We start from the raw sequence: 24,208 nt of genomic DNA, 5'->3' as shown, positions 1-24,208 counted from the left end.
CTTCCACTTCATCCTCCCTTCCAGATACTTTGGCCTCTCCTCTTTGGCTATGTTCCTGTAGTACCTGTTGTACTTTGATTCCCTTATCCTTTTTCTCCTCTCTTCTGTTTCTCTCCTCCTTCTTTCTTCTACTATTTGGTCTCCAGTCCAACTTACTTGCTCCCCTCCTTCTTCCCTTTGTGTCTCTCCGTTTCTCACCCGTGCAATCATATTATAATTTTCATTGTTAAAAGAAATATTCATCTCGAAAGAATTAAAACTGTCGTTCGTTTAACAATACAGTAGATCAATAACGATCTATACGGATGCACACGCTACTTGCACAATAAAAATATCGATATCGATATGAAATTAGCAACGTACATATTATAAAAAGAAGATAATATTGAAGAAATGTTTATGTATAGTAATATAATAATATGTATAATAGTAGAACATTTCTTCGTAGTAACAATACAATTAATAATACAAACAGAGAAAGACATTGGATACGTAGGTGCATACAAATCAAAGAAGGTACGAGTGAACTCCAGGTAGAAAAATAATTTAAAAAATAAAAATTATGGATATGATTATATAGGAAGTCGCCGTACCGACGGTACAAATGATGTGGAGGTGATTTTACACGAGAGAAACAAGTTGCAAACATAAAATAAATTAATTTTGCTTGAGGCTCCGTTTTCGAGAAAATCAAATTTGAAAATTTGTTCGGTACGTGTGAACACGGCCAATTACTGATTGGGTACAAACATACAACCAACAGAAGATTGAAAGATAAAGAATATAAGTGAAAAATATAGAATAGAATTTTTCCGTTTAAGGGCTTATTTTAAAAGTCATAGTCAATTTTCGAATTTCGCATCTCTTCGAAGACAATTTCGACTTATTGTTACACGCGGAATAATCTCTTGTCGATTATTCGCTGCTATCCAGTCTGGAAACAGCAAAGTTTCGGTATACTTGAAAAATCTTCAAACTCGATTGTCTCAGAAACGAAACTTGGAACGAAAAAGATTTATTCTGCATTTTCGACTTATTGTTTCATGTAGAAGCGCTTATCTTATTTGTCTTACCGACAATACTGCAGGATACCCTGCGTAAAAGTGCGAACCATTGAAAGGACTCAGCCGAATAAGCGTAATAACAGTGCTGCTATACCAAATTTAACTTGTAATACATCGATCGAAAGAGCTTCCTAGGAAAAGCATTTCGACAATGTTTTAGCCCCTTACCTATATTATTTAAGTAGTTATTTACTTAAACATAGTTTACAGCTTTACTGCTTGATATCCTTTGTTATATCTTATAAAAAATTTGGCGAAAAATCTGAGATAGTATAGCCATGGCGTTATGCCGCTGATACAATTTATTCTTTATCGCGTGCTTGATATATCACCTGCTAAGATACTCAGCAAAATCTTTGGTGTTCAGCGAGTAAATTCTACTATCAACGATGACAGCTATAAAGATTAGTAGGAGCTAGAAAGATAAAGATTAGTTAAGATATTTAAAAATTCACCATTTAATAAAGATAAAACTGTTTACAGTTTCAATCATATTTTTTAACTAAGAAGCACCGTTTTGAAAAAACTAAACAGATTATGAGATGATAAATATGACAGGCAGCCTCTACTGTAAAATATAAATATTGTCTAACTAGATCTAAATTTAATAACTTCAATAAAAATGTGGCATTTTGAAAGCTTCCTCTAATTTTTTGAAAACAGGTTGTAGGATTAAAAAGCGTGAGAACGTTGCCAGACACGTGACACTATGGCTACAGTGTCTCAGAATATTTTCGTAATATCTCTTTTCATCTGGATCTTTCAAATACGTTATTCTTATCTATGAGTATAATTGATTATGACAGGTATTTATGGCAATCTATCAAATATCGTGCCATAGAACAAGTTAGTATTAAATGATCGTGTATTATTTATAGACTAAATATGTTATATATCATGAAATTCGTGATATATTGCAATTACGTTCACATTAAAAAAATAATCAAATTTGATTTCAATATCTGCAAATGTCAGTAGATTGTAAATCAGCGATACTGCAGCTAATGAGTACACAAAACAGTATTATAAAATAATTAAATTCCATAAATTTATTACTATCTTACGAATCTTGATACGATCACAAGTTCTCAGTAACAATTATAACAATTATTAGTAACAATTATCCGTGGTTTGATTTCCAAATTTTGTGAATCTGTTTTCTACAATTATAGTTTCGGTTTGGGGTAAAATTATATTAGATTCAATACTTTCGTTTATTTCTGAATATATTTATATTATAATTGTAATATGTGTGTGTGTGTGTGAAATGCGGTTTACAAAAGCTTCACAGGGAAAGTTATAAATAAAGTGAGAAGAGTCGGTTAAGGTAGACAGAGGTAAGTGACTAGGAGAGACGGAATTCTTGAAATTGGTATGATTGATACAAAAGATTTTGTGTTAATTGCTAATATATATATATATTGCCCTCGAACCAGAGTACACACGGATAATTAGCTGCACATTCTTAGCTCGAAAATTGAGGAGACCGGTGAAGAATAGTTATTGTATGCATTTTAGTATGTATTTCTTTATTATAAAATACATTTCCGCCATTGTATTTTTACCGTTAAACTATTGTAGTGAATTATCACAGCCGACAACACAAAAGATAGAGGAAAATATCCTGCGTCATACTCCGACATTACTGACATGAGATAAAACGGAAAACATTGTGGCCGGAACTGCCGCACCACGTGATATGGCAGTGATGTCTTTAAGAATGTCATCGATTTAATCTAACGAAGGACTTCAGATGATATAGAATTGTTCGTACTATGTAATTAACGGCTTATTTTTCTAGTTAAGTCTCGCATTAGTAACGAAACAATTATTATAGAGCTTTTATCGTACCTAATAACTGCACAAGTTCGTCAAGACCGATTGCGATAAATACAATATCAATCTTGTTTAATCTAGCTTAATTCTTCCGCATATATTAACAGTAGATAAAACAACCAAGTACATTTACAATAAATTTTTGTATTCAGATCCATAGATTTATATTGAACTTAAAATCTTTCTTTAAATCCGAGTGAAATATTTGAGAAAATAATTAACGAAAAAAGTTATGTTTTATAATTACACGAATTATAGAAACATAGATAAAAATGTCATACGTTCGCAATAGGAAAAGTATATTTAATTTACATAAACATGAAAAAATCCAATTACACTTTCTTCTATCTATTAGATACAACTACATTATATCAGATTACAGTAAGTTTCGTAATTGAATATAGAGTATGAATATTTATGTAGTTGTAGCAACTTCAGATTCCTTATTTATGGAATTAAAGTAATATTATAAAATAACAGTTGCGCTTACGTTAGATTTGATAGCAAGTAAAAGATTTCTCGTTTATTTAAATATATTTGAATTAAGTAGAATAAAGTGTCCAGTTAAATATCTTTTGATTATTTTTCATTTCCTTAATACATATTTACTTACTTGATTATTCAAAAAGCTGGACATGTTCGTTCATTTGTTCATGATAAACATAACCGGACTGATAACCTTCTCAAGAATTATATCAAGGTATAAAATGTAAAATTTTCCTTCAATTACGGCAAACGATAAACAATTCGGGATGGTGGTGAGTAACAAGAAAATGTCGGAAACTCAGGCCGTGTTTTACCCACCTTCGCTAATGCCTGCTTTTATGGGTGCTTATCCTCCGACAAAGTTGGGTCTCTCCTTATACGAAGGTGGAACCATTGGTTATTTCCAGAATTACAGAAACGAAACGTTATCGAAATTTTCGGTAAGCTTGTTTCCAACCTTTTTAGTTAAAGCGCATGAAACGAGCGCTATTTTGCACCTCCGACTTATTAATCTCTGCGAGATGATACCTGATGTCATTTGTAAATGTTTAACTGTCTGTCACCGTTTTATTAGTTTCACGTGATTATGTGCAATATGAACGGTGATTTGTTATGTCGAGAAAGGGAAACACTTCAAAGTGGTATGTAATAATTGCAACAAAGAATTACATTTTCAAAAGTAAAGTATTTTAAACTTTGCTTTCTTTCCCTCGTTTGTAAATATAACAACGAAAGAAATTATTCTATGTTGATATAGCAAATTCCTCTCATACATTTTATTAACCCTTAACGCTCCAAGAGTGTTTCTCAAGCACCACCGATGTGGTCGAGTGTGCCTCTCAAGCATCGCCGATATGCGGCGCTCTACTCCAAATGTGTTTTTGAATCGATATCGGTAAATGTTTACAAATAGAAAATAATACTCCTCAGTCAGTTACAAGCGATCGGTAAAGGCAGTCAGATCTGAACCTGTTTTATTTTAAACCCATCTATTTTAATCATATCGAGAAAAAATATGAATCATCTTTGTGAGGAAAATACAGATAGCGACGATGACAATTTTGATTTTCGCATCTACAATGATGTTGACTTAGAAAGCAGTTATAGCGACAGGAGTAATAGTGATATTATTGCTCCTGGAAGAAGAAGAAAAATAAGAAAACTTTCATCGAAGTGACGAAAGTGCAGATGATGGAGAGCCACAGAAAGAGAATTAACTAAGAGCACAGAAAGAGAATTAACTAAGAGAAACAACTAAGAGCATTTGTAACGTAAGATCTTCTGTTGGCAGGAAATTTTTAACGAAGATATCATTCCACAACAATTTTGTTACGCCACGAGGCTTACCGTAGGCTTACCGGCGAAATATATACAATGCAATGTATAATGTAGCGACAGCGCATAGTTGTCATCAGAGTTTTAGAAACGTCGATTCGCCTTCGGTTCGTTATTTCATCTACACAAAGAAGGTGGCATACGTGATCATAGGCGCGAACGGTGGCGTGATCCGAGCGTATTGGGGGTCGTCTCCCAGAGAAGACAAAGAAAAAATCGAAAGGGCAATCAGTATCATTTGAGGATTCAAACGGAATGCATCGAGAGGTTCAAACGAATAAAATACAGGTCGCTTAGTCTAACCAATACATCGAGAAATATCATAAAGTTGGGTGGAATTATTGTAACAAATTAATTGTATTCATCGTTAAATAATTTGTGACCTGCTCATTATAATATTAAATATTGTTATACATTAACTCTGTTAATTCAGTGTTAAACTCATTTGAACTACCTCTGTTATCTTAATCGAAACAGGGGAACGACTAATTCGCGGCGTCGATTATCCGAATCGTAGCGAGAATTTCCGCCTCTCGCTGACGCGTTTTCCTCGCGACCGCGTCTCTCCGCGAACGGGGTCGTAACAAATTTGAATTTTCGACTGGTACAAAAACTTCTGGTCCGCGGGTACAAAATTTATGTCAACCTATTCAATACTTTCAATTACGTTTTATTAATGCCGAAAGGGAGAAGGAAAAAGCGTCTTGTTTGTTCATCAAGATGAAGTAATGCGGTAGGAAAACAAACAGTTTCTACTGTGAGTCCTGTGAACGCAAACCCGGTTTGCATGCCAATGAATGTTTTAAAAAATTCCACACATTACTCAGTTATAATTAATATAAATATCGTAATCAAAATTATATTACTTCTGAGATGAATAAAGATTGTTTTGAATGACTTTAATATTATTATTTACACGTCATTTACAATTAAAAGTCGCAGCGTTAAGGGTTAAAACGCTACGTTCTATGTTCTATACGTTTGATATTGTTTAAGGTACAAGTATTATACGTATTTACGTGTATATTGTTTGTAGATGCTACCATACGAGTGGGGAATGCAAAAGACTCCGTATAGTCCACGACCTGATATTGTCGCAGATACAGTGCGACGCAAAATAAATCGCGAGTTAACCGTACTTTCAAATGATATTTCAACAATCGACAATACGCGTATGAAGGAAGTTGATGACCTATTCAAAGTAATACTCCAAATTTCCTTTTTTCACTTTATTCGCATTTCATTTTCTCGAGGAAGAAATTTTCTTTTTAATCAGCTCGGTGCTTTTTTTTATCTTCTTTATAATGTTTTTCACAATCTGCTTAACTCTTTGTTTATTTTATCGTAGTTACATTTAAGAGCCAGAAATACAGTAAGATGATAGTAAAATTGCGTCTATACGAAAGTGACAGGGAACAAGCAGTTTATATAGCTGAAATGCATATATCAGGAATTAATTCGTTTTCTCTACTACTTACGAACTTAAATAAATAGAGTAATATAGAGTAATAGAGTAATAGATAATATATAGTATATAGTAATAGATAATATATAGTAATAGAGTAATTTATATAATATATAAATATAGGTAATAAATGGAGTTCTACCGCAATTCTTCATTACAGTCTTTAATTACGGTACTTAATTTCTGAAATTGTGCGAGTCTAAAGTGTTTATTTGCGATTCTACTTACTAGTGATTTTAACTGATTGCCTTTATATTGATTTATTTTTAGTTTTGGTAATAATGACGTAAAATTATCTACAACAATGAACTCAACTGTGCTATAATCGGACATATATTCTTCAGTGGAGAGGACAAGTCTAAGTTTGGGAAAAATTTGTTTCGTTTAAATAGGATTTAGGAAAAGAGGATGGAATTAAAAATAGACAAAGATAAAAGCGGCGGAAGTAAAATCTGAAAGGAGATGGAATCCATTTGCATTTGCGTGAAACTATAGGGCGTGTGCGTATTTCTAAGTCTACGCGAAAGCAAAGAAGAAACCTTTGAAGATAGAATAAAAGGAAAAGGACATGAAACTGGATGGAGAACGATTTTTTTTGGATTGGATGCTACTCGGAGTAATTAGTTAGAGTTTGCCGCTGGGGAGGAGGAGGGGGGGGGGTTAGTTTTAATTTTTATAGCTTCGAAGAAATTTTGTCAATTTTTCCGTTACTTTGTTCACCCTACGTTAACTTCAGACTCTTTACTGCTTTGCCATATTCTTCTAAGCTTACGAGTTTCTACGTTTTCCTCTTTATGAAATGCGGATACTCGTGTTTGCTCCCGGACTCCTGATTCAGTAGAACGGATCGCATTCATTATGTTGTCATTTAAACGTTCCACAGCTGCATAAATGTCTTTGCTTGTTCCTAGCGATATTACGGCCGATGTTGAGAAGTTGAAGGCAATTTATAACTTTGTTGCGAACAATTTGGTTGGTCTTCGATAATCGTTGAATGAATTGTCGCTACAACAGATGGATGATCCGATAAGAGTTCGAGAGAAAAGCTAACTTGGGTATATCTTCGTATATAGATGTCCTTGATTATAAAATAGTTTAATAGATCAGGCACATTACTCGTATCGATTGGCCAATATGTTGGTTCGTTTGTATCGAGATAATTCAGCCTGTTTGATTTGACGCTTTTAAATATACTCTTGCCACTTGTGATGATTCAGCTGTCCCATTGGGTACGCTTAGCATTGAACTCCCCTCTCACGATGAATTTATTATCGAAGCTAACGAAGATATTATCAGAATCTTCTTTGGAGATAGTATACTTGGATGGACGGTAGACTGCTGACACAGTAATTGGGCTATGCGATCTTCTATCGCCACGTTCGTTGCTTGAAGATAGTTCGTTTTGTATAATACAATGGAAGTTTATACTGTATCACGTTGGATTCGATAATAATTGCAGTGCCAGCATGATCCCCGCTACTCGAACGTTGTGTGTGACATATTTCATGCTCATTTATTTTCAAGTGTTTTTTCTGCTAATACGCGTTTCAGACACCAGCATTACCTTTGTTCCTTGATTGTCTAAGAAGAATTCCAGCTCGTTTTTATACTCAACTGGACTGTTGCCGTTCCAAAGAGCTATGCGTAAGGGTTCCATTTTGGTACGTTGCTTCTTAACTTGTCTACGACCATTTTTAATAGTGGCAACAAGATGCTAATTTCATATAGTTTATCGTTTTTTGGGTTGCACGTGCTATTTTGTATAGTGCTATTATATACCTTTACTTTGTTTTAACGTTGCTGAGCATAGGAGATCATTTAGGAGATAATTTCAGATTTAAGAAACGTATTCTTCTATAGTTCATTGTAGGGTGGACATCCCTTGTAATTCGCAGGATGCTCTTTTTCGCAATGAATGCGTTTTGCAGAAATTTTTACTGGCTTCGTGCACCGTGCTGTAGGATGAGAGTTTGCACATTCGACGAAGCGATAATTATAATCGCAATATCTCTGTACGTGCCCATATCTTTGACATCTTTTACACCGAACCACCTGCCTTTCCTTCTGAAGTAGCTCAATTTTTACTGCAGAATTCGTTAATCGGTTGATGTTGTATGTACAGCTTGATTGTTAGGTTTTTGTTTCAAGTCGATAAAAAATAAGGATAGTGGATTTTTTGTTGTACCGTGGCCTATGTTGCTAATATTAATTACTCCATTACCATATTTCCGGAGATTAAGTTTTATTTCATTTACGTTCATTTAGGTTCATTTAGCTTCATTTAGGTTCACTTAGGTTAGGAAAGAATCTTTTTTGCTTAAGCTGATACGTATGAAAGTTTGCTTTTAGGTTTTCAATTAACTTTGTTAGTTTCCTATAAGCATCGGGATTAAGCGGTAAAATTCTTACGTCGTTGTTGTTAACTTTTAGTTTATATTTTTGTTTATTTACAACACTTGAGAGAGTATTCATTATTGCTTGTATATCGATAACATCGTCAAGTAAGATTGGTAGAGAAGAGGATATTTTTGCGGGTCCTGTCTTCTTGACGTTACAATGCCTTCTATAGAGTCAACGATGGAATACAATAATGCGAATCTATTTGAAGTAGTAATATTCTTTTTCTTCGTTTATGATTGCGTTTATGTTACTCCCTGCTTCTATCTTACGTTTCTTACCAGTGTCGATATGGTTAGTCAGTTGGGTCGAGCTATCTCTCTGCCTATCTAGCGATGGTAGATTGTTATAACGCAGCTTTGATCAAGGATACTCGATTGATCACTTTGAGACATTTGCGAATTTCGGAGTAACCGAATTCGAGAGGCATTAAGTAGCTTGTGATTCAGTAATTCTACTCTCTTACGATTTAACTCAATAAAATGTAGGAGAAATTTCGTCTGTATTTCTTTTCGCGTAACAACTTGTCAGTGCGAAAACGTACACTCACGGTGATTGTAAACTTTACGGAACACGATCATAATGTCTACATGTTTCAACAGCGGAATACGAACTCCTCTTCAATAGTATATGTTCCGAACTTGTATGAGCGTACGACACTATAAGAAAATCTGTATTTCTGACGCAGTTAACGATTCTGCAATGATAGAATTAGAGAGTATTTGAGAAATTCTTTGAATAAACATCTGATAAAACGAAAAACAAAATTTGAAATCCAAGTAACGAAATAATCTAAAGAAGAGGCATTTGTCCGAACAAATAAACTAATTGTATGATTTTTTCAAAAATAACATTTGGCCAGATGAGATAATTTATTATCTTAACAGTTATTAGAATGTATTTGAATAATGTCCAAGCCTGGAGTAAATATTCCACTGGCTTACATTAATTTATTTCTAATCAAAGGATCTTGGTCTAGCATCGCTTGTAGCTACTATATCTACATAATAATAAACATATTACTTACAGGGAGTACAAATTCATCGCAGTCAATATAAAGACCGCACCGGTAGCTTTCATCCTTTAAGTTTCTTTAAACCCGATACCTACATGTATCAGTGTGCACCAGGAATGACGACGTCATATTTCTTGAAATATCCAACGAATTATGTCAAACACAAAATGCCAATAGTTTTACCTCTCACTTACGAAAGGAGGATGCAGACACCATACATTCCAGATTTATCTCTGTCTGGGATATATAATAAATCCGCTTGTATTGCTTATAAACGATAGCTTATTACACGTGTTAATGCTGCTATAAACCAAGGTATTACTCGAGAAATAATCTAAAAGTGAATTAAACATTGTATAAAATTAAAAGAAACGAGATATTTAGGTAAATTATTTGAAATTATATATATTCGAAATATACGAACTTTATTTTATTTAAATATATATATATTTGTCTTATTTGTTAAACGTTTTTTTCAAATATACTCTGGCCGTGATTCTACTGCATTAAAACAGATTTCCTTGACGATGAAATTTTTTTTACTGCCCATGGGAGTGTGTGTAACTTAACTTGACCATGAACCATTTCTTACGAGTATTATTATTTATCAAGTATGAATTTTTAAGGACAGTTGGGTAAACCACGAGTGAAACGATAGAATGAATTAGAAGAAATGTCAAATAAATTTTTTTAGAAAAATAATTCTTTTGGCGAAAAATAAAATTAATTTTTTAATGAGATATAGTATTGTTAACAAAAAAAGAATTTACCCAATATTTAAAGGAGAGTGGAAAATATTTTGGTTTTAATATAAAATGATTATTTCTTGTATGTATATTTGGAAAAAATATATTTTTGTAATATAAAATAGGTATGCTTTATATCCTCGAGAAAAATATTTTTTTCTAATATCGAGCAACTTTGTTGGTTTCATATTTCTAAAAAAATAATTTCTACATAATACAAAACAGGTATTCCTTGTACACTCGGAAAATATCTTTTTAAAATGTGAAATAAGTACTTATTTCATACTTGGAAAAAATATTCTTTTGCTAAATATTGTATGTATATTTAATTATCAGGAAAAGATTGAATCTCTTTTTAGTAGCAGTTTAATTTACTGTTTCCCCTATGAGGTTACAAGACAACCAAATCTACAAATTTCTACAATACTTGCCTGCTCTGTTCCGCAACAAACTCTCTCTCTCTCATCCTTATACATACATGCCATAAATTCCTTTACAATATTTTATATCTATCGATAATATGTGACATTTTTGTTATATTAGATTGGTGGGAAATAAATTGCTAATTATCTTTATTCCAAAAGTTAAACTACGAAAATTAATACAACGCTTTACTAGTTGTATATACGTACATATATATCGCTGTAAACGCTATAAAGTTGAAATATGAATTTGTTTATGTTTGTCTGTCTTATTTGTTGTTATATTTTGGAGAAAATTAAATAATTTTATAAGGCAGAACGCTCCGATAAATTTATAGACATTTTTAAAAAAAGAAAATGATAAAGCAAGATTGTATATTTTGATAATGAATTAAAAATGTAAATACCGATAGGCCATTTATTTTCCACCAATCTAATGTAATCGATACCATTATTATTCTACATATCCTTCTAAGAAATGAACTCTTCTTATCAAATAAATGACAATAAGTATATCGACCTGCATATAATAAAATTTTCGTTTAGCATATCGAAAATTTCTATGTAGGAGATACGATCTAATAATTGAAGCATTAATTATTTCGCTAAGGTTACAAAATCGATAATTATGCGTATTTAAAAGCATACCCCCGACAGTGCTATAAATTCGTATTACCATGAACAATAATATAATAGTAACCATGAATAATAACATTTTTCAGTTGTAAAGCAACATGCAATTGAGTATATTATGTGAAATTCGTTGCAAAGCACATCTATGCGTGTCTTTTTCCGTACGAAACGGTCGATAATTCCATTCGAATAGAATTAATTTGTGAAAATGCCTTTTTGTGAAAATTATATAATTATTACTTAATTATGTAACGATATGCATGCACATGAATTTGGAGCACAAAGTCGTACATTTGCTCCAATATGCATATCAAAGTTACAGAAATAATTACCATAATATGAGCATAATTAAACATTAAAATGAAACGAGAATGTTGACGAGAATTCTGCAATTCTCGAAGCGAAACGTATAAATTCTTCGAAGGAAATGCTTCCCTGTTGAGTGAACACCATCTCTTGAAGTATCTAGTGAAGTTGAAAAAGAAACGTTAGAAAGAAAGCTTATATTATATATAGAATCTTTGCATACAAAATATTCTTTTATCGTAATAAATTTTAAATAGAATCTACACGTATATTCATATTTCTATTTCAAGAAACATTGCCTTAAGAAACCATAAACTAACTTTTACAATTATAAACGTTTTTAGAATTTAACGTTATGTTATTTTCAGGGAGAATAATCTAGGAAATAACAAATTTTATATTACGATTTTCGATCTGACTATCACTTTATTTACTTATTCATTGTTTTGCGTTAGCGGCAGTAAGACTTCCTTTTTACAGAAAATAACTCCGGTATAATTTGTAACAACGAAACATTAATCACAGTGTAGATTTCAATATTAGAAATAACTTGATTCGTTTGCAACTAAATTAAATATGAGAAAAAAATATGTGGCTTAGCGCGCGACAATGTTTTAAAAGAAAAATCTGATGCTGTTAAAATATTACAAGCAGCAATAAACTAGTAAAATAAAGAAGAAACTCATGAATGGAATTTCCTTGCTATACTTTAGAGGAGAAATAAACTACATATTGGTATATAAAGTATACTTTTACTTTCCATGTTTCACAAAGATGTTGAAAAACATATTGCGCATAATGAATAGAAACGTGCGATATACGATACAATAATTAGTACATAAGTCGACTCTTTCAAACGACATATTTAGGAAATTAATCAAATGTTTTTTGTCGCTGTAATACTCTACGTTGTTGGTTTATTGGAAATAATGCAAATCACCGATCGTTTCAAACTGGAAATTAGTAATTTATTACAATTTTCTTATTTTCAGTTCAGTAGAATAGTGTATTGACAAATTTTATTTAAAAAGGGGTACGGTTTAATGGATTTCCGCTCAATCAATGCCACGTACGTTTAAAATCAATCTTTATCAACCTGACAAATTAATAGAGACCTGTATTTTGAATAGATACCGAAGTTTATTTGAAAGGCAAGATTATGAAATTGATCTCATAAATTATCTAAATAGATTATTAGGATTTCGTATTTTACGTTTAAAAATAATTACAAGAAGCAATTGTATAATTTATTGACATATTTAAAAATAACGATGTTAATATTAGTAGTATCAATGAACTTTTTGTAGTATATTTTTTATGACATATTGCTAGAATTTCTAGTTGTAGGATTTTCTCAAATAGCATTTGTGTTTGCCGATCCCTTTTACTTCCAAAAAAGAAACTGCGATATTAAAACTAATAAATTTTATACGACTTTACCTTCGAACGGTTCAAGTACATACCAGAGCAAGTGTTACTCGATCATTTCGGCGTATCATCGACATATATACCGTGTAGAAGAAGTTGCTTGATCAGGAAGCTATAGAACCAAGCTCCGCTCAGATAACGTAAAAGCTGGCCAACAAATGAAAAGTTACGGTACATCGTACACTACGATATTCCCAAGCGGAGAACTCATATGGACCTCCACCCATGTTGAGAAACTGTTGTTTATACGTGCAACGAAAGGGACGGGTTTTCTGAACGGGGCATGATTTCTGATACGCATCTTACACGCGACTTGCAGAAAGCACAGCATCGCCTACTTGCAGCGCAAAGACATCGAAGAACGTCACGAAGCGGACAGAATTTTGGCTGAACGCGCGTGACAACGTATAATCAACGTATAATGAAAAATATAGTCGCTAGATGAAAGAGCATCATATGGGCAGATGTATGGGCAGCTATAAAAGTTGGCATGCGATTGAAAGTTGATGGCAGGGGGAAAATGCGAAACGCAGTGGCATACTCCGGTTCCTGATTTCCAACGTTGTCAACCGTAGGAGCACTGATCGGCGGTGCAGTCGTAGTGGCGAAGGCTGCAAACGATGCGTAAACGGCACGAAGACAACTGAAAGAAGCGTAACGTCGTAATCGTGCGATGGAACCTATTACCTTACAAGCGCGAAAGCGGTTTGAAAAGGAAGAAAGAAACAAATGCTAAAATTGAAACAGAATATCGGAAAATAGGAAGGATAGGTACCTTCGCGCAGTGTTTATGCGCGATGATTTACCGGAAAGGAAATCTCGACCAAGCAAATGCAACACCGTGAATTTGGATAAAGACAACAGTCCGAGCACGCATCGAGTGGCATATGTAATGCGAGGATCCACGATTAAATATTCTGACAACATTGCCAAGTCCGACCACCGGGAAAACTCATCGATTGTTTCGGGAATAACACGAGAATCACGTACAGCTGTACACAATGTCAAATTTCAGTGAGAGCTTATGTGGACAATTGCGCGTAAAATATCTTCATGAATATCTGACAGAAATCTAAACTACGCTCGTAACGTATCTCATTTTTCGCCAGACATTCATGATAGGACGACGACGAACATGTCATTCACCTTTGCTTTAACGGGCAGGAGTAACGTGCTCTCGGCGAAATATTTTCCACCGATCGATCTGACGGATGGCGAGTACGAGCTTGGTCTTGTATATTTCGAGACGTGTAACACGATTCCCAACATCGAGCGTAGCAACGATAAATTTTATTTTCGCGATAAAGACGATGAGATCGCGGTTCAGTTCGTCGGACGGTTCGCACGAATTAGAAGCGATAAATAAATTTCTGAGGCGAAGGATGACAAACATGTATCCTTGGAAAATCAGATCAATGTCCCATTGTTTTGCGTACATCGAACAACGTGGATCTATCTATCTAGGGAATCGTATCCTAACGCCCAATACGTCGCACGTGTCAGATAAGCCTGCAAATATCATAAATGTAAACGTGATTCAAATAGAATGCAACGTAATCACCGGTTCGTACAGTAACTACAGGTTTGTACCCGGAAGGTACCACCTCCAGGACATAGGATATCGGAAACGCTGCAACGAATAATTTACCTAGCGATCGTCGTGCGAGAAATAGATGATTTGATCGTTCGAATCGCCATCTGATCAGAATGCGTAAGACTTTCGAGGAGAAGAGATAACGGTGCGAAGACACATATGTTGACTTAGAATACGCTTCGCTTGCGATCGATAAGAACGAAATAGTATCCTCATCTGCAGCAACAACAATAACAACAACACTGGCAGTAACTCGACGCAAATACTCGTCTCATCGACTACCTGTAAACCTTGCGACCCCTTGATTAGAGAAAAGAAAAGGGTAAAGACGACCAAGTTGAACGTGGGAAACGTGAAATCCCCACAGTTGCTGGGACTAACGGTAATCTGGCGGTAAAAAAGAAAAAGAAGAACAAGAAATTGTATAACGAAGATAGAAGTACACGCTATAATCCGCACGCTAACGCTAACGTTGAGAAACAACGATGGGATAAGAATGCCTATACTACAGCCGGACATCTATGTACTAAAACGTAAAGGTTTTCTGTACGTCAAGGGAAAACTGAGTTTATTGGAAGAGGAGTCGAAGGATACCATTGGAGATGCAATTTTGGATACTAATAGCGTCGCGTTTACATTCGATGAAATCCGTTACGAATTGAACGGTGTTGAGATCTCCTCGGAAGTCTCGGTACAACAATTGCACTGAAGAATCGCTCGAGTCTATCCAGAGAGGGAAATAGGGCACTGGAGAAAGCAGCTTGGAAGTATGTAAATTATACAAAAAGTGTTCACAAAGCGACGACAGATTTCAATTTCCGAGTACCGCTCGACACGTTGTTGGGCTTCTGCGAAGATCACAAACGTGTCCTGATAAACGCATGCCACAAACTCGTTTTAATTCGCGCGATGATACGAACACGTTGTACTCAGCCGCTGCTTTGAAATCTAAATTGAAATTACATAAAGTTCAATGGAGCGTACCGCATGTTAGGTGGAAGCAAAAGTTGGCGTGTTGCGTATTCTCTACAGCAGCGAATCGATCGGCATGGGTTTTCGATACTGGAATCTCCATGAATATCCGTTATTGCAGACAACTACGAAACATATTTGGCTGATAAAAGCAGCGGCGCAATTAGAAAAGCCGAGATACGTAATATTTGCTATGTAAACGTCCCGAAAGGACGCTGCTTCTTTCAACTTTTGTATGTCGACGAACGTTTGACTTTATTTAAATTTTGCAACGTATCCATACGACGATCCGAATCTCGACTTTTTTTTTTTTATTATATTGTTTATTTTTAATTTTACAATTTGTCCAGTGGGACATTAGGTAAAATGTTATAACATATGATTGAATAGCATGTGGATGGTTACCCCCAGCGGGGTGCCATCTTCGCGTTTTTTAGTTTATATCCTTTATGAGATCAGCTGGGTGTTTCCTTTTTAGTCTTCTTTCTATTCTTGTCTCGACTTTGATCGACGAAAATATCCCGTACTTTACGATATGTACGCAAAGTTTCACGAATCTTATTACCGATACGAAAGACTGCTGCTCGATATCACGGACTTTCTACTTCGTCGTCCGTTCTCGGCAAAACGAATCTCTGGAGACTGCAGCGGTTGACGCGAGAATCGATCTTAAATGTTGAGATAACATGTCTCCGAACATCACTGCGCGTACTGTTTAAAATAGTCCACGATCGCATCGTCGAGTACAATCCTTTGACGAACGTCCCTGAAGAAACGTTTTTGAGAGAAAAAGGAAACGATGGAGGTGGTTATCGTCAGCGTCCAAGGATTTGAGCGGAAGGAAGAATTCACGATAAAAGTCATACTTGGCGATAACGAACGATTAGTACACTATATCTTTGAACCGCCGTTTCCACGGTTGAACTTGGACAACAAGGACAGACGTCTATAGCTCAGCTGGTATAACAGCTGGAACGACAGCAAGGTTCCACATAAGAAAACCAAAACGTTATTTGTAAAACGTATAGCGCGCAAAACACGTTCATCCGAAACGCTATACAACACTTGCAACATTGTTAGGAACAAAATGCATACCGCGCAAAGATGTTTCTCCGAAAAGTTATGCGGCAGACGCTACATTCTTCGATGTTCAGACTATTTCGCTCTTCGGACTGAGGTGAGGGAGGGGGGCGGGGGGAGACTCAGTTCTATAATGTTTATTCCATAAAAAGTTTTCATTTCAACAAAGTTCTTCATCATCATACGCCCTCTCTCCCCTCCGCCATTATATTATAGATATGTGTAAGGATCGAGACGCGTTATGTTACGTTAACTATTACTATTAAACCTCCTATTCCTGGAAAAGGAAATTCCAGGAAAAATCCACTACGTTGGAGCCGAAACGATCGTTGAATCCTCATACGATACCTACTCTTGTAATTGTAATATTAATTTTTTGACATAGTACACAATTTTGCTGGATATTCATTTACTCGAAAACACAGTATCATCGGTTACATGGAAAATTGAGTCGGTTACAGGTGCAAAGTAGAATAAATAAAAACATGCTGAGATAATCGATTCATTTTGATGTATTATACGTATTTCATGAAAACACGGAATTCTTGCCCAGTTGCCATATATTGAATTTTCTCGTTGCTGACAGAAGCATGTGGACGAGCATAATGGAGTTCTTCGTAAATCAACTGGCTTTGGTGATCGATTACTACTGGCGACAGCTGACCTAATTAATAACGTTTCTGCGTTATCGTAACGAGTGGAGCAGAGAAGCGGTTTTATAATATGTTATGTTGGGACGGTTTAAAAGCAACTCCTCTCGTATTTACGCTGCACAATTTACATTTTTCTATTTCGACGGAATTAAATAATATGTAATAATAATAATAATAATCGAACTAAAATTTCGTTTATATAAGTGGAGTTTGTATAAACGGAGTTCCACCGTAGCTACGTGCAACTGATTGTAGGTATAAATGAATCGATTAGACTGGGAAACGTAGAGCAACAAACTATTGCAAGGTATGTTATAATCAATTGGAAAATAAGAGTAGAAATAAGCGGTCAAAGGTCCGATGATTCCAATATTTGATTAGTAATACAAACATACATCGCTTCGCACACTTTTTATCATGCAGCTACACATTTTTTCTACTGTCCATTGTGAAAATATTTATTATTCTAGGAAAGATAGAAACGCAAAGCGTTTTATGAAAAACGAGAGAGGAGGTAGCTATATGTAGATGACCCCAAAATTGGCAAACTTGGCAATTATTTACAAAGCTGACGTCTCGCCGATTTCAATCAGCTTGAAATATGTTATCAAGTTTCCATTTCGATGACGGCATGATTTTCATAATTGAATAGTCTCATAATTTTCTTTTTCAATATCCTGGCTGAAGTATCTTCAATTTCGAATAACGATAATATAATATAAAGCTTAATACGAATTGTATCTGTCTTATTATCCTATGCCTTAGCTTGTTGCACAGTTAGCGTTATAGTTTTGTAATCCAAACTTAACCCATTGATTTTTCATGTGAGTTGAAAATGATTATCGAAATTTAGTTAGGTTGGGTTAAAAGAAAAGTATGAACGCTATGAGGAAGCTAAAACCGAACGAGGGTAATATATGTATAAGGAAAAGTTGTTCAGAATGTTGATCTTGGCAACATATTTCAAGGTTATTCAAATCAGTGAGGTTATCGGCTTTGTAAGTAATTGCCAAAAATTGATCAATACATTATAGCATGCGATTGTATTGTAGCATGCGAATTATGTAAATACAGTCCTTGTATCTTGAAATGATTTCTTAAATTTTAATTAATCGTTAAATTTTTGGTGGAAAATGTGAAGAGAGAGGTAGAAACTTTACTATTATGTAATAAAATTTTGTTATTATAGAGATAAGAGTTATTATCGCAAGATTTAAGACAACGGATCTGTTTGTATTCTTCGGAATATGTTCAATTGTACCGTTGTATTGGTCAAATAAAAGTAACGGTTATACCGATAATACGTAGCGGTAATATATTTATCATTGTTAATTGAATGAAACGTTTGTGATGCGCTACGTTGTTCGTTTATCTGCAAAATCAACTCATAGAAGTAAATATTATCAAAACTTGCCATTCGCGCGACGTGTTCCGCTGTCGCCGAATCAATGGTTTCATGTTCGTGCTGGTCGCTCCGTGTCAATCTGTGCACAGTTTCGATCAAATCGTCCACTGAGATTTGATTGTCGCCGTCGAGGTCTGGAAATGAAGGTATTAACGGTGCCGTTGTTCGTACAGAGTTGTCTGACTCTATTCTACCTATCGTTCGAACAGTTCAGTAACCTAATATACATTTCTCTATGCAAGACGCGGAAACGGAATGAAACGGAAATACGTTGAATTTACCTAAATTGAGTCGTCATTGCGTTATCCAATGTAGATCAACGCAACAACACCCTCTTTAGTTCTGTTTTATTCCGATGCATGGTTCGTTTCAAGCTTTTGATCCTCGTGATGAGTAGAATATCATGCGATAAAAAATAAATCTTTATCGATCTTGACCTTGCACATACTTCAATTAATTTCAATTAAGTTTGCGATTCTACATCAATTTGTAAATATTTCGTTGCTATTCGTATATATCTAATTTGAACGATTATAAAATTCTTTTAGTTTCTTTATATTTAGTAACTTAATAAATATCCAATTAATCGTTTATTCATTTTCAATCAGATTTTCATCACACAATAATTAAACATTTGAATAATTATTTGTATTAACGTTCGAAACACGTAGAAGGTTAGAAATCTTAAAACATTAAAATTTTAAACATGTTTTAATTTACTTATCCACTGACACTTTTAATTCCGTATTTGCTTCTGCATGTTTTTCAACGCTAAACTTAATAAGTGCCCATTAGTGTTTCTTATTGCTTCTTTATTCGTCTTTCTACCTTCTTTTTCAATTCGGCTGATTTTGTTCTTCCACTTGTCCGCCTGTATTCTCATTCCTTTCACGTAGCTACGTATGCAGCTATTCTCGACTCTCGCTCGCCCCTATTATTTCTCCGCTTTCACGGGCATTGACGCGATATCGTGTGCACCGTGAAATTAAACGATCCCGATTAACGAAATCGAGCGAACTCCTGATGCGCCTGTAATATCGGATAGGCATTTGCGATCGAAGAGGATTATAAGTCGTTTCTGTCTTCCCCTTGTTTAACTTCATGTTTTAATACGTTATGCTTCAAACCAATTTTGTGCCCAAAGTTCAAAGAAAGGAAGTTGGATATTTCATAATTTAATCCATAGCAATCAACACCTTTACCTCTCTATATGAATTCTACTGTTTACGATTCGATCAACAAAAAAAAATAGTTACCTACTTAGATTCTCGACTAACGTGAGAACAACGCATACGCAAAGAGATTGACCAAATCGCAGAAAATAATAAAATATATACAAGTGAAAAAATAAAATAAAAAAAATAATTTCTATTTAAAAGTGTACTAAAAAGTAGAAAATAATTTTCTTAAGCCGGCGTCATTAAGTAATTCGATGTAATAATGATACACGGGGTAACCTGTATATGTTGAGTACACGCGGTAATCATACACATGATAGGATATCACTCGATTCTTGAATACATATTATTAAAAATAGAAACCTGGTGGACTGGTTGTATTAACCTTGCAATGTATCCTCCAACACTTCTTCTGTGTTCTTGGATGAAGCTAATGACGGCAAGAAAGGCGATTTTCTAATGATTACGAGGTGAAAATGGAAGAATATTTGATTCAAATCACGAGTCCGAGATTTATTTAATCAAGTAGAGAGTCTTTGTAAGTGTTAAAATACGGAAAAACTTTGGAACTAAACTAACACAAGTCCGCCAGTTTTTTATTTTTGGCAATATTTGTTCAATGACGTGATCGTGTATTATTATTATGTATTATTATTGACATGTTATATTGTATGGTTGTGCTGTATTTGATTGAAATCTCGCTTGCAAGATTACACCCAGGCAGACAAACAAACAGGAAAGTAAGCTAAATAAGAACCATTAAAATATTAACTCATCAGCAAAATTAACTGGCAAAATTAAGTGTTCATAATGAACTTGTCGTCTACAAAACAATCGTCAAACTCATTTGAGCGTAAGATATTGTGCTGGGGTGGGGGGAGGGGGTGGTTGCTAAAAGGCAGATCGCTAAATTAGAAGCTTTACTACGATCTATTGTGCTCAAGGCCACAGTAAACGCACCGTGGTATGTGCGAAATGACGAACTCCGCGAAGATCTGAGAATCAGTTCAGTGGCGGAGGAAATTATACACTCGAGTGGCAAATACAAAACCAGATTAGACAATCATCCTAACGACCTAACTACCAAACTCTACACAGTCAATCTACCTAGAAGTCTGCACAGAAGACATACTAATCATCCTCTGTCGCAGTAACAAAACGACACTTTTGCTCACAAATTTACTACGCTTGAAATTGTTGTACATACGGATGCTCTGTCAAACAAGGAAACATCTACATTTACATTTACGCGCTACATTTACAATTATCCGTTGAAAAAATTTTCCAAATGCCCCTATATGTCAGTATGCTTTCGTCTTAACAAGTGATAATAAGTAATAACTTTCTAAATGCAACAAAGAATTGTTTAAAATTTATGCGATTTATTGCCAATTAATATTTAATTTCCCGGGCAAAGTGAGGTTGCGAATAGGAAAAGTTTAAAGAGCGCTGGCACAAAGAAATACAAAATATTCTCAAAAATATATTAAGTTGTTAAATTGACGTTTTATTTTAAAAAGAATTTGAATTTGAAGTTATAAATAGTGTCTTACCAAAAATGTAAAATGCCCAAGCAGCACGAATTGTCGAAGGACAATGTTTAGAGAATGCAGAACATAAATCCAATATGTCTTCCAAACTTAAATGATTGTCTTTTTGTGAAGAAAATACTCGATATATCGAATCACGAAATGGGCTGCACTAAAATAAATTAGTATTACAATATTGAAAATTAAACAATATCGAACGATATAATTTATCTGCACTATATTATTAATTATGTATTATTATTATTTATTATTATTAACTATACAGAAAGAGGAAATATCAATTGTACTATCTAACAGGGTGCATTCGCTTCCAAGTTCTAAGAATGTCACTCATATGTCATGAAATAAATGACAATTTCAACTGTCTTCGACATAATTAGGAAATCTGCTATGTGTAACATATTTCGTTTCTGATTAATAAATTTCGAAAATTTGTTATCTACGCACAAACTACCAAAGAAACGTTGTGTAAAATTGCATACAATTGTCGCGGATTAATGTTCTATCAATCCTAGTTGGCTAATATCAGTGCGACAAAATGAAATATCGTATTTCATCAACGAACAACATGTGTATATTACATACACGTATACGTTGCTCTTATCAAAATGATAGGTGAAAGATGATTCATCGTTATAAACGTGTTTATAAACTGTCATTATCTCAGTCAGATCTTAAATACTAAACGTTAACACTAGTATATTATAAATACAGATATTTACAGTTTTCTATTTACTACTATAGTTAGCCGAGATATGAAGTAATAGTTAACTTACTTGAATTTGTGGCAATATGGTTTCGACTTCGTCAATAGTGAAACGATGCTGAATATTTTCACAAAGTTTTCCTGGATTTAAATAGTCAAGCATTTTAACAATACTGAAAATATGAATTTAGAATTTTAGTCATGAACTTCAATAAAAAGACTTTGTTGTATTTGTTTGTATTTACAATTAAATTGACAAACTATGTGTTTCCTTAGTTATAATTATGACAATAAAAACTTAGATTTTGTTTAAGCCATTAACGTAACTTTAATACATAGCACTTTGTATGTGTGTAACATTATTATATATTGATATTTATAATAATTTTACATTTTACTATAATTTTAAATGACATTCCTTTGTGATAATGTTATGCACTTTATACGTAATTCGAACAACATTTATTTTTGTTACTCACTACTGTATTTCATTCTTTTTTAAGTATGTTAATTCCACATAAGTGACAAGTGTTTCTTCAGGAAGAATATAGTTGGTTGACAGATAATTCCCCATAGTAATGCACGGATGTCGAAGAATTCGAACAAACTAACGCCCTGTTAATCAAACAATGAGCTGTTTGGTTATCAATGCATCGATAACGTGTTATCTCTTTCCGAGGGATCTTTTCTTCAGATACGTCACAGACGATGTTAACGATCGAATTTTGAAAGTTCCAGACAATACATTGTTAAACAAAATTTTCTATTTGTAAATTAACGATTGGATGAGTGAATCGAAGGAAAAAATACTTCAAGGGAGTAAAATTTCACCGAAATCGGTCGATGCGGAAACAAGTGACAGGAAAGACATAACGATCTCGATATTAGTCCGAGAGTCGCGAAAAAATTAACCCCATTTGCAGCCCATAACAACTACCGTTGTCACAAATTCCATAAAGTTTTCAGCATATGCATACTGTTATAAATGTACAAAACCTAATTCATTAAGTTTGAATAACAAGATTGTAAAAGTGCAAGATTGTAAAAAAATTCCGAGCAATTGAAATTTTCTCGAAATTTACTTCGCGCATCATCTATTTAGTAAACTAATCTTTTTAACTTCTCAAAAGAGCTGAAATCACTTGGTACGGATTTAAAATATTCCGTTTCAAAGAATGTACCAATATTAATGTAAATACTTTATCCTTACACTAATAGTATCGTTCTAATTGTTGATACTATCAATTTTATGCTAATCATAAACTGAATGTTTTAGAACAACGAATGAAATAATTATATCGGACAAAGTAAAAAAGTTGGTTAATATATGTATAATATACATCTCCACGTTTTATTATTCTCCTTTCGATTAAATTTGTACGTTTCAAGTGTTTCATTGGATCATAAATTTGAAGATATAAAAAGAAACACTTAATATTTAGTCCTTTCTGTCGTTAATCTTCAAGCTTCGAGATTGAAATTTGATTCGAAGCAAGATATTGAATGTAATGTTTAGTAAACGTCTAGTCAGAGAATTGAAAATGGATAATAATAAGATAAGAGTTAATGTTAAAATACGCGATCGGAGATCAATTGAAGTGGCGTGGTCAATTTTTTTTCGATCGATGTTTTGATCGATGTTTAGTCTGTATAACTAGCGTTGCGTGCTTTTCTATATCGTGACAAGCCATTAGCCCGTCTTAAAAGAAATGCATATTCATGAAATAATAAATATGTGTAACAGATTTATATTCAACGAGCGTACGCACCGGGTACATAGAGCTTCAAGGATTCGCTTAGAATTAAGCAGCGTATACTGCAGCACGTAAATGATTAAACCGATTACACCTGGAATGCAGAGAATTTCGATAGATGGGGAAGAGGTTTAATTAGACCGTCAATGAGTGAGCTTACTGATTGGAAAACGGTCGTATCGC

The 24,208-nt window shown here is 34.1% G+C and overlaps 2 protein-coding genes across 4 annotated transcripts; one reads left to right on the top strand and one right to left on the bottom strand.

Moving 5' to 3' along the window:
• Positions 1-3,652: 3,652 nt before the first annotated feature.
• LOC122577154 (protein FAM166C-like) lies at positions 3,653-10,041 on the top strand. Of its 2 annotated transcripts, XM_043748307.1 has the most exons (3): positions 3,653-3,826; positions 5,758-5,922; positions 9,613-10,041. In XM_043748307.1, the coding sequence occupies exons 1-3, from the start codon at positions 3,653-3,655 to the stop codon at positions 9,877-9,879; spliced, it is 606 nt and encodes a 201-aa protein (XP_043604242.1). In that variant the 3' UTR covers positions 9,880-10,041. The 2 variants fall into 2 exon arrangements, 1 of the variants encoding a protein (XP_043604242.1); XR_006320090.1 differs by lacking the exons at positions 3,653-3,826; positions 5,758-5,922 and adding an exon at positions 7,712-7,830 and having other exon boundaries at positions 9,613-9,749.
• Positions 10,042-10,696: 655 nt separating this feature from the next.
• On the bottom strand, positions 10,697-23,317 carry LOC122577153 (calcium and integrin-binding family member 3-like). 2 transcript variants are annotated; one of them, XM_043748304.1, is made up of 5 exons: positions 22,751-23,317; positions 22,342-22,444; positions 21,569-21,716; positions 18,847-18,971; positions 10,697-11,864 (listed from the first exon to the last, which is right to left on the bottom strand). In XM_043748304.1, exons 1-5 carry the CDS (start codon positions 22,843-22,845, stop codon positions 11,748-11,750), a joined length of 588 nt encoding a protein of 195 aa, XP_043604239.1. In that variant the 5' UTR covers positions 22,846-23,317; the 3' UTR covers positions 10,697-11,747. The 2 variants fall into 2 exon arrangements, with proteins under 2 accessions (XP_043604239.1, XP_043604240.1); XM_043748305.1 differs by lacking the exon at positions 10,697-11,864 and adding an exon at positions 17,276-17,443 and having other exon boundaries at positions 22,751-23,314.
• Between the last annotated feature and the right edge of the window lie 891 nt (positions 23,318-24,208).

This window comes from Bombus pyrosoma, linkage group LG17, assembly GCF_014825855.1.
Source record: "Bombus pyrosoma isolate SC7728 linkage group LG17, ASM1482585v1, whole genome shotgun sequence".
In the NCBI taxonomy this organism is placed as follows: domain Eukaryota; kingdom Metazoa; phylum Arthropoda; class Insecta; order Hymenoptera; family Apidae; genus Bombus; species Bombus pyrosoma.
This window is presented reverse-complemented; position numbering and strand designations above follow the sequence as displayed.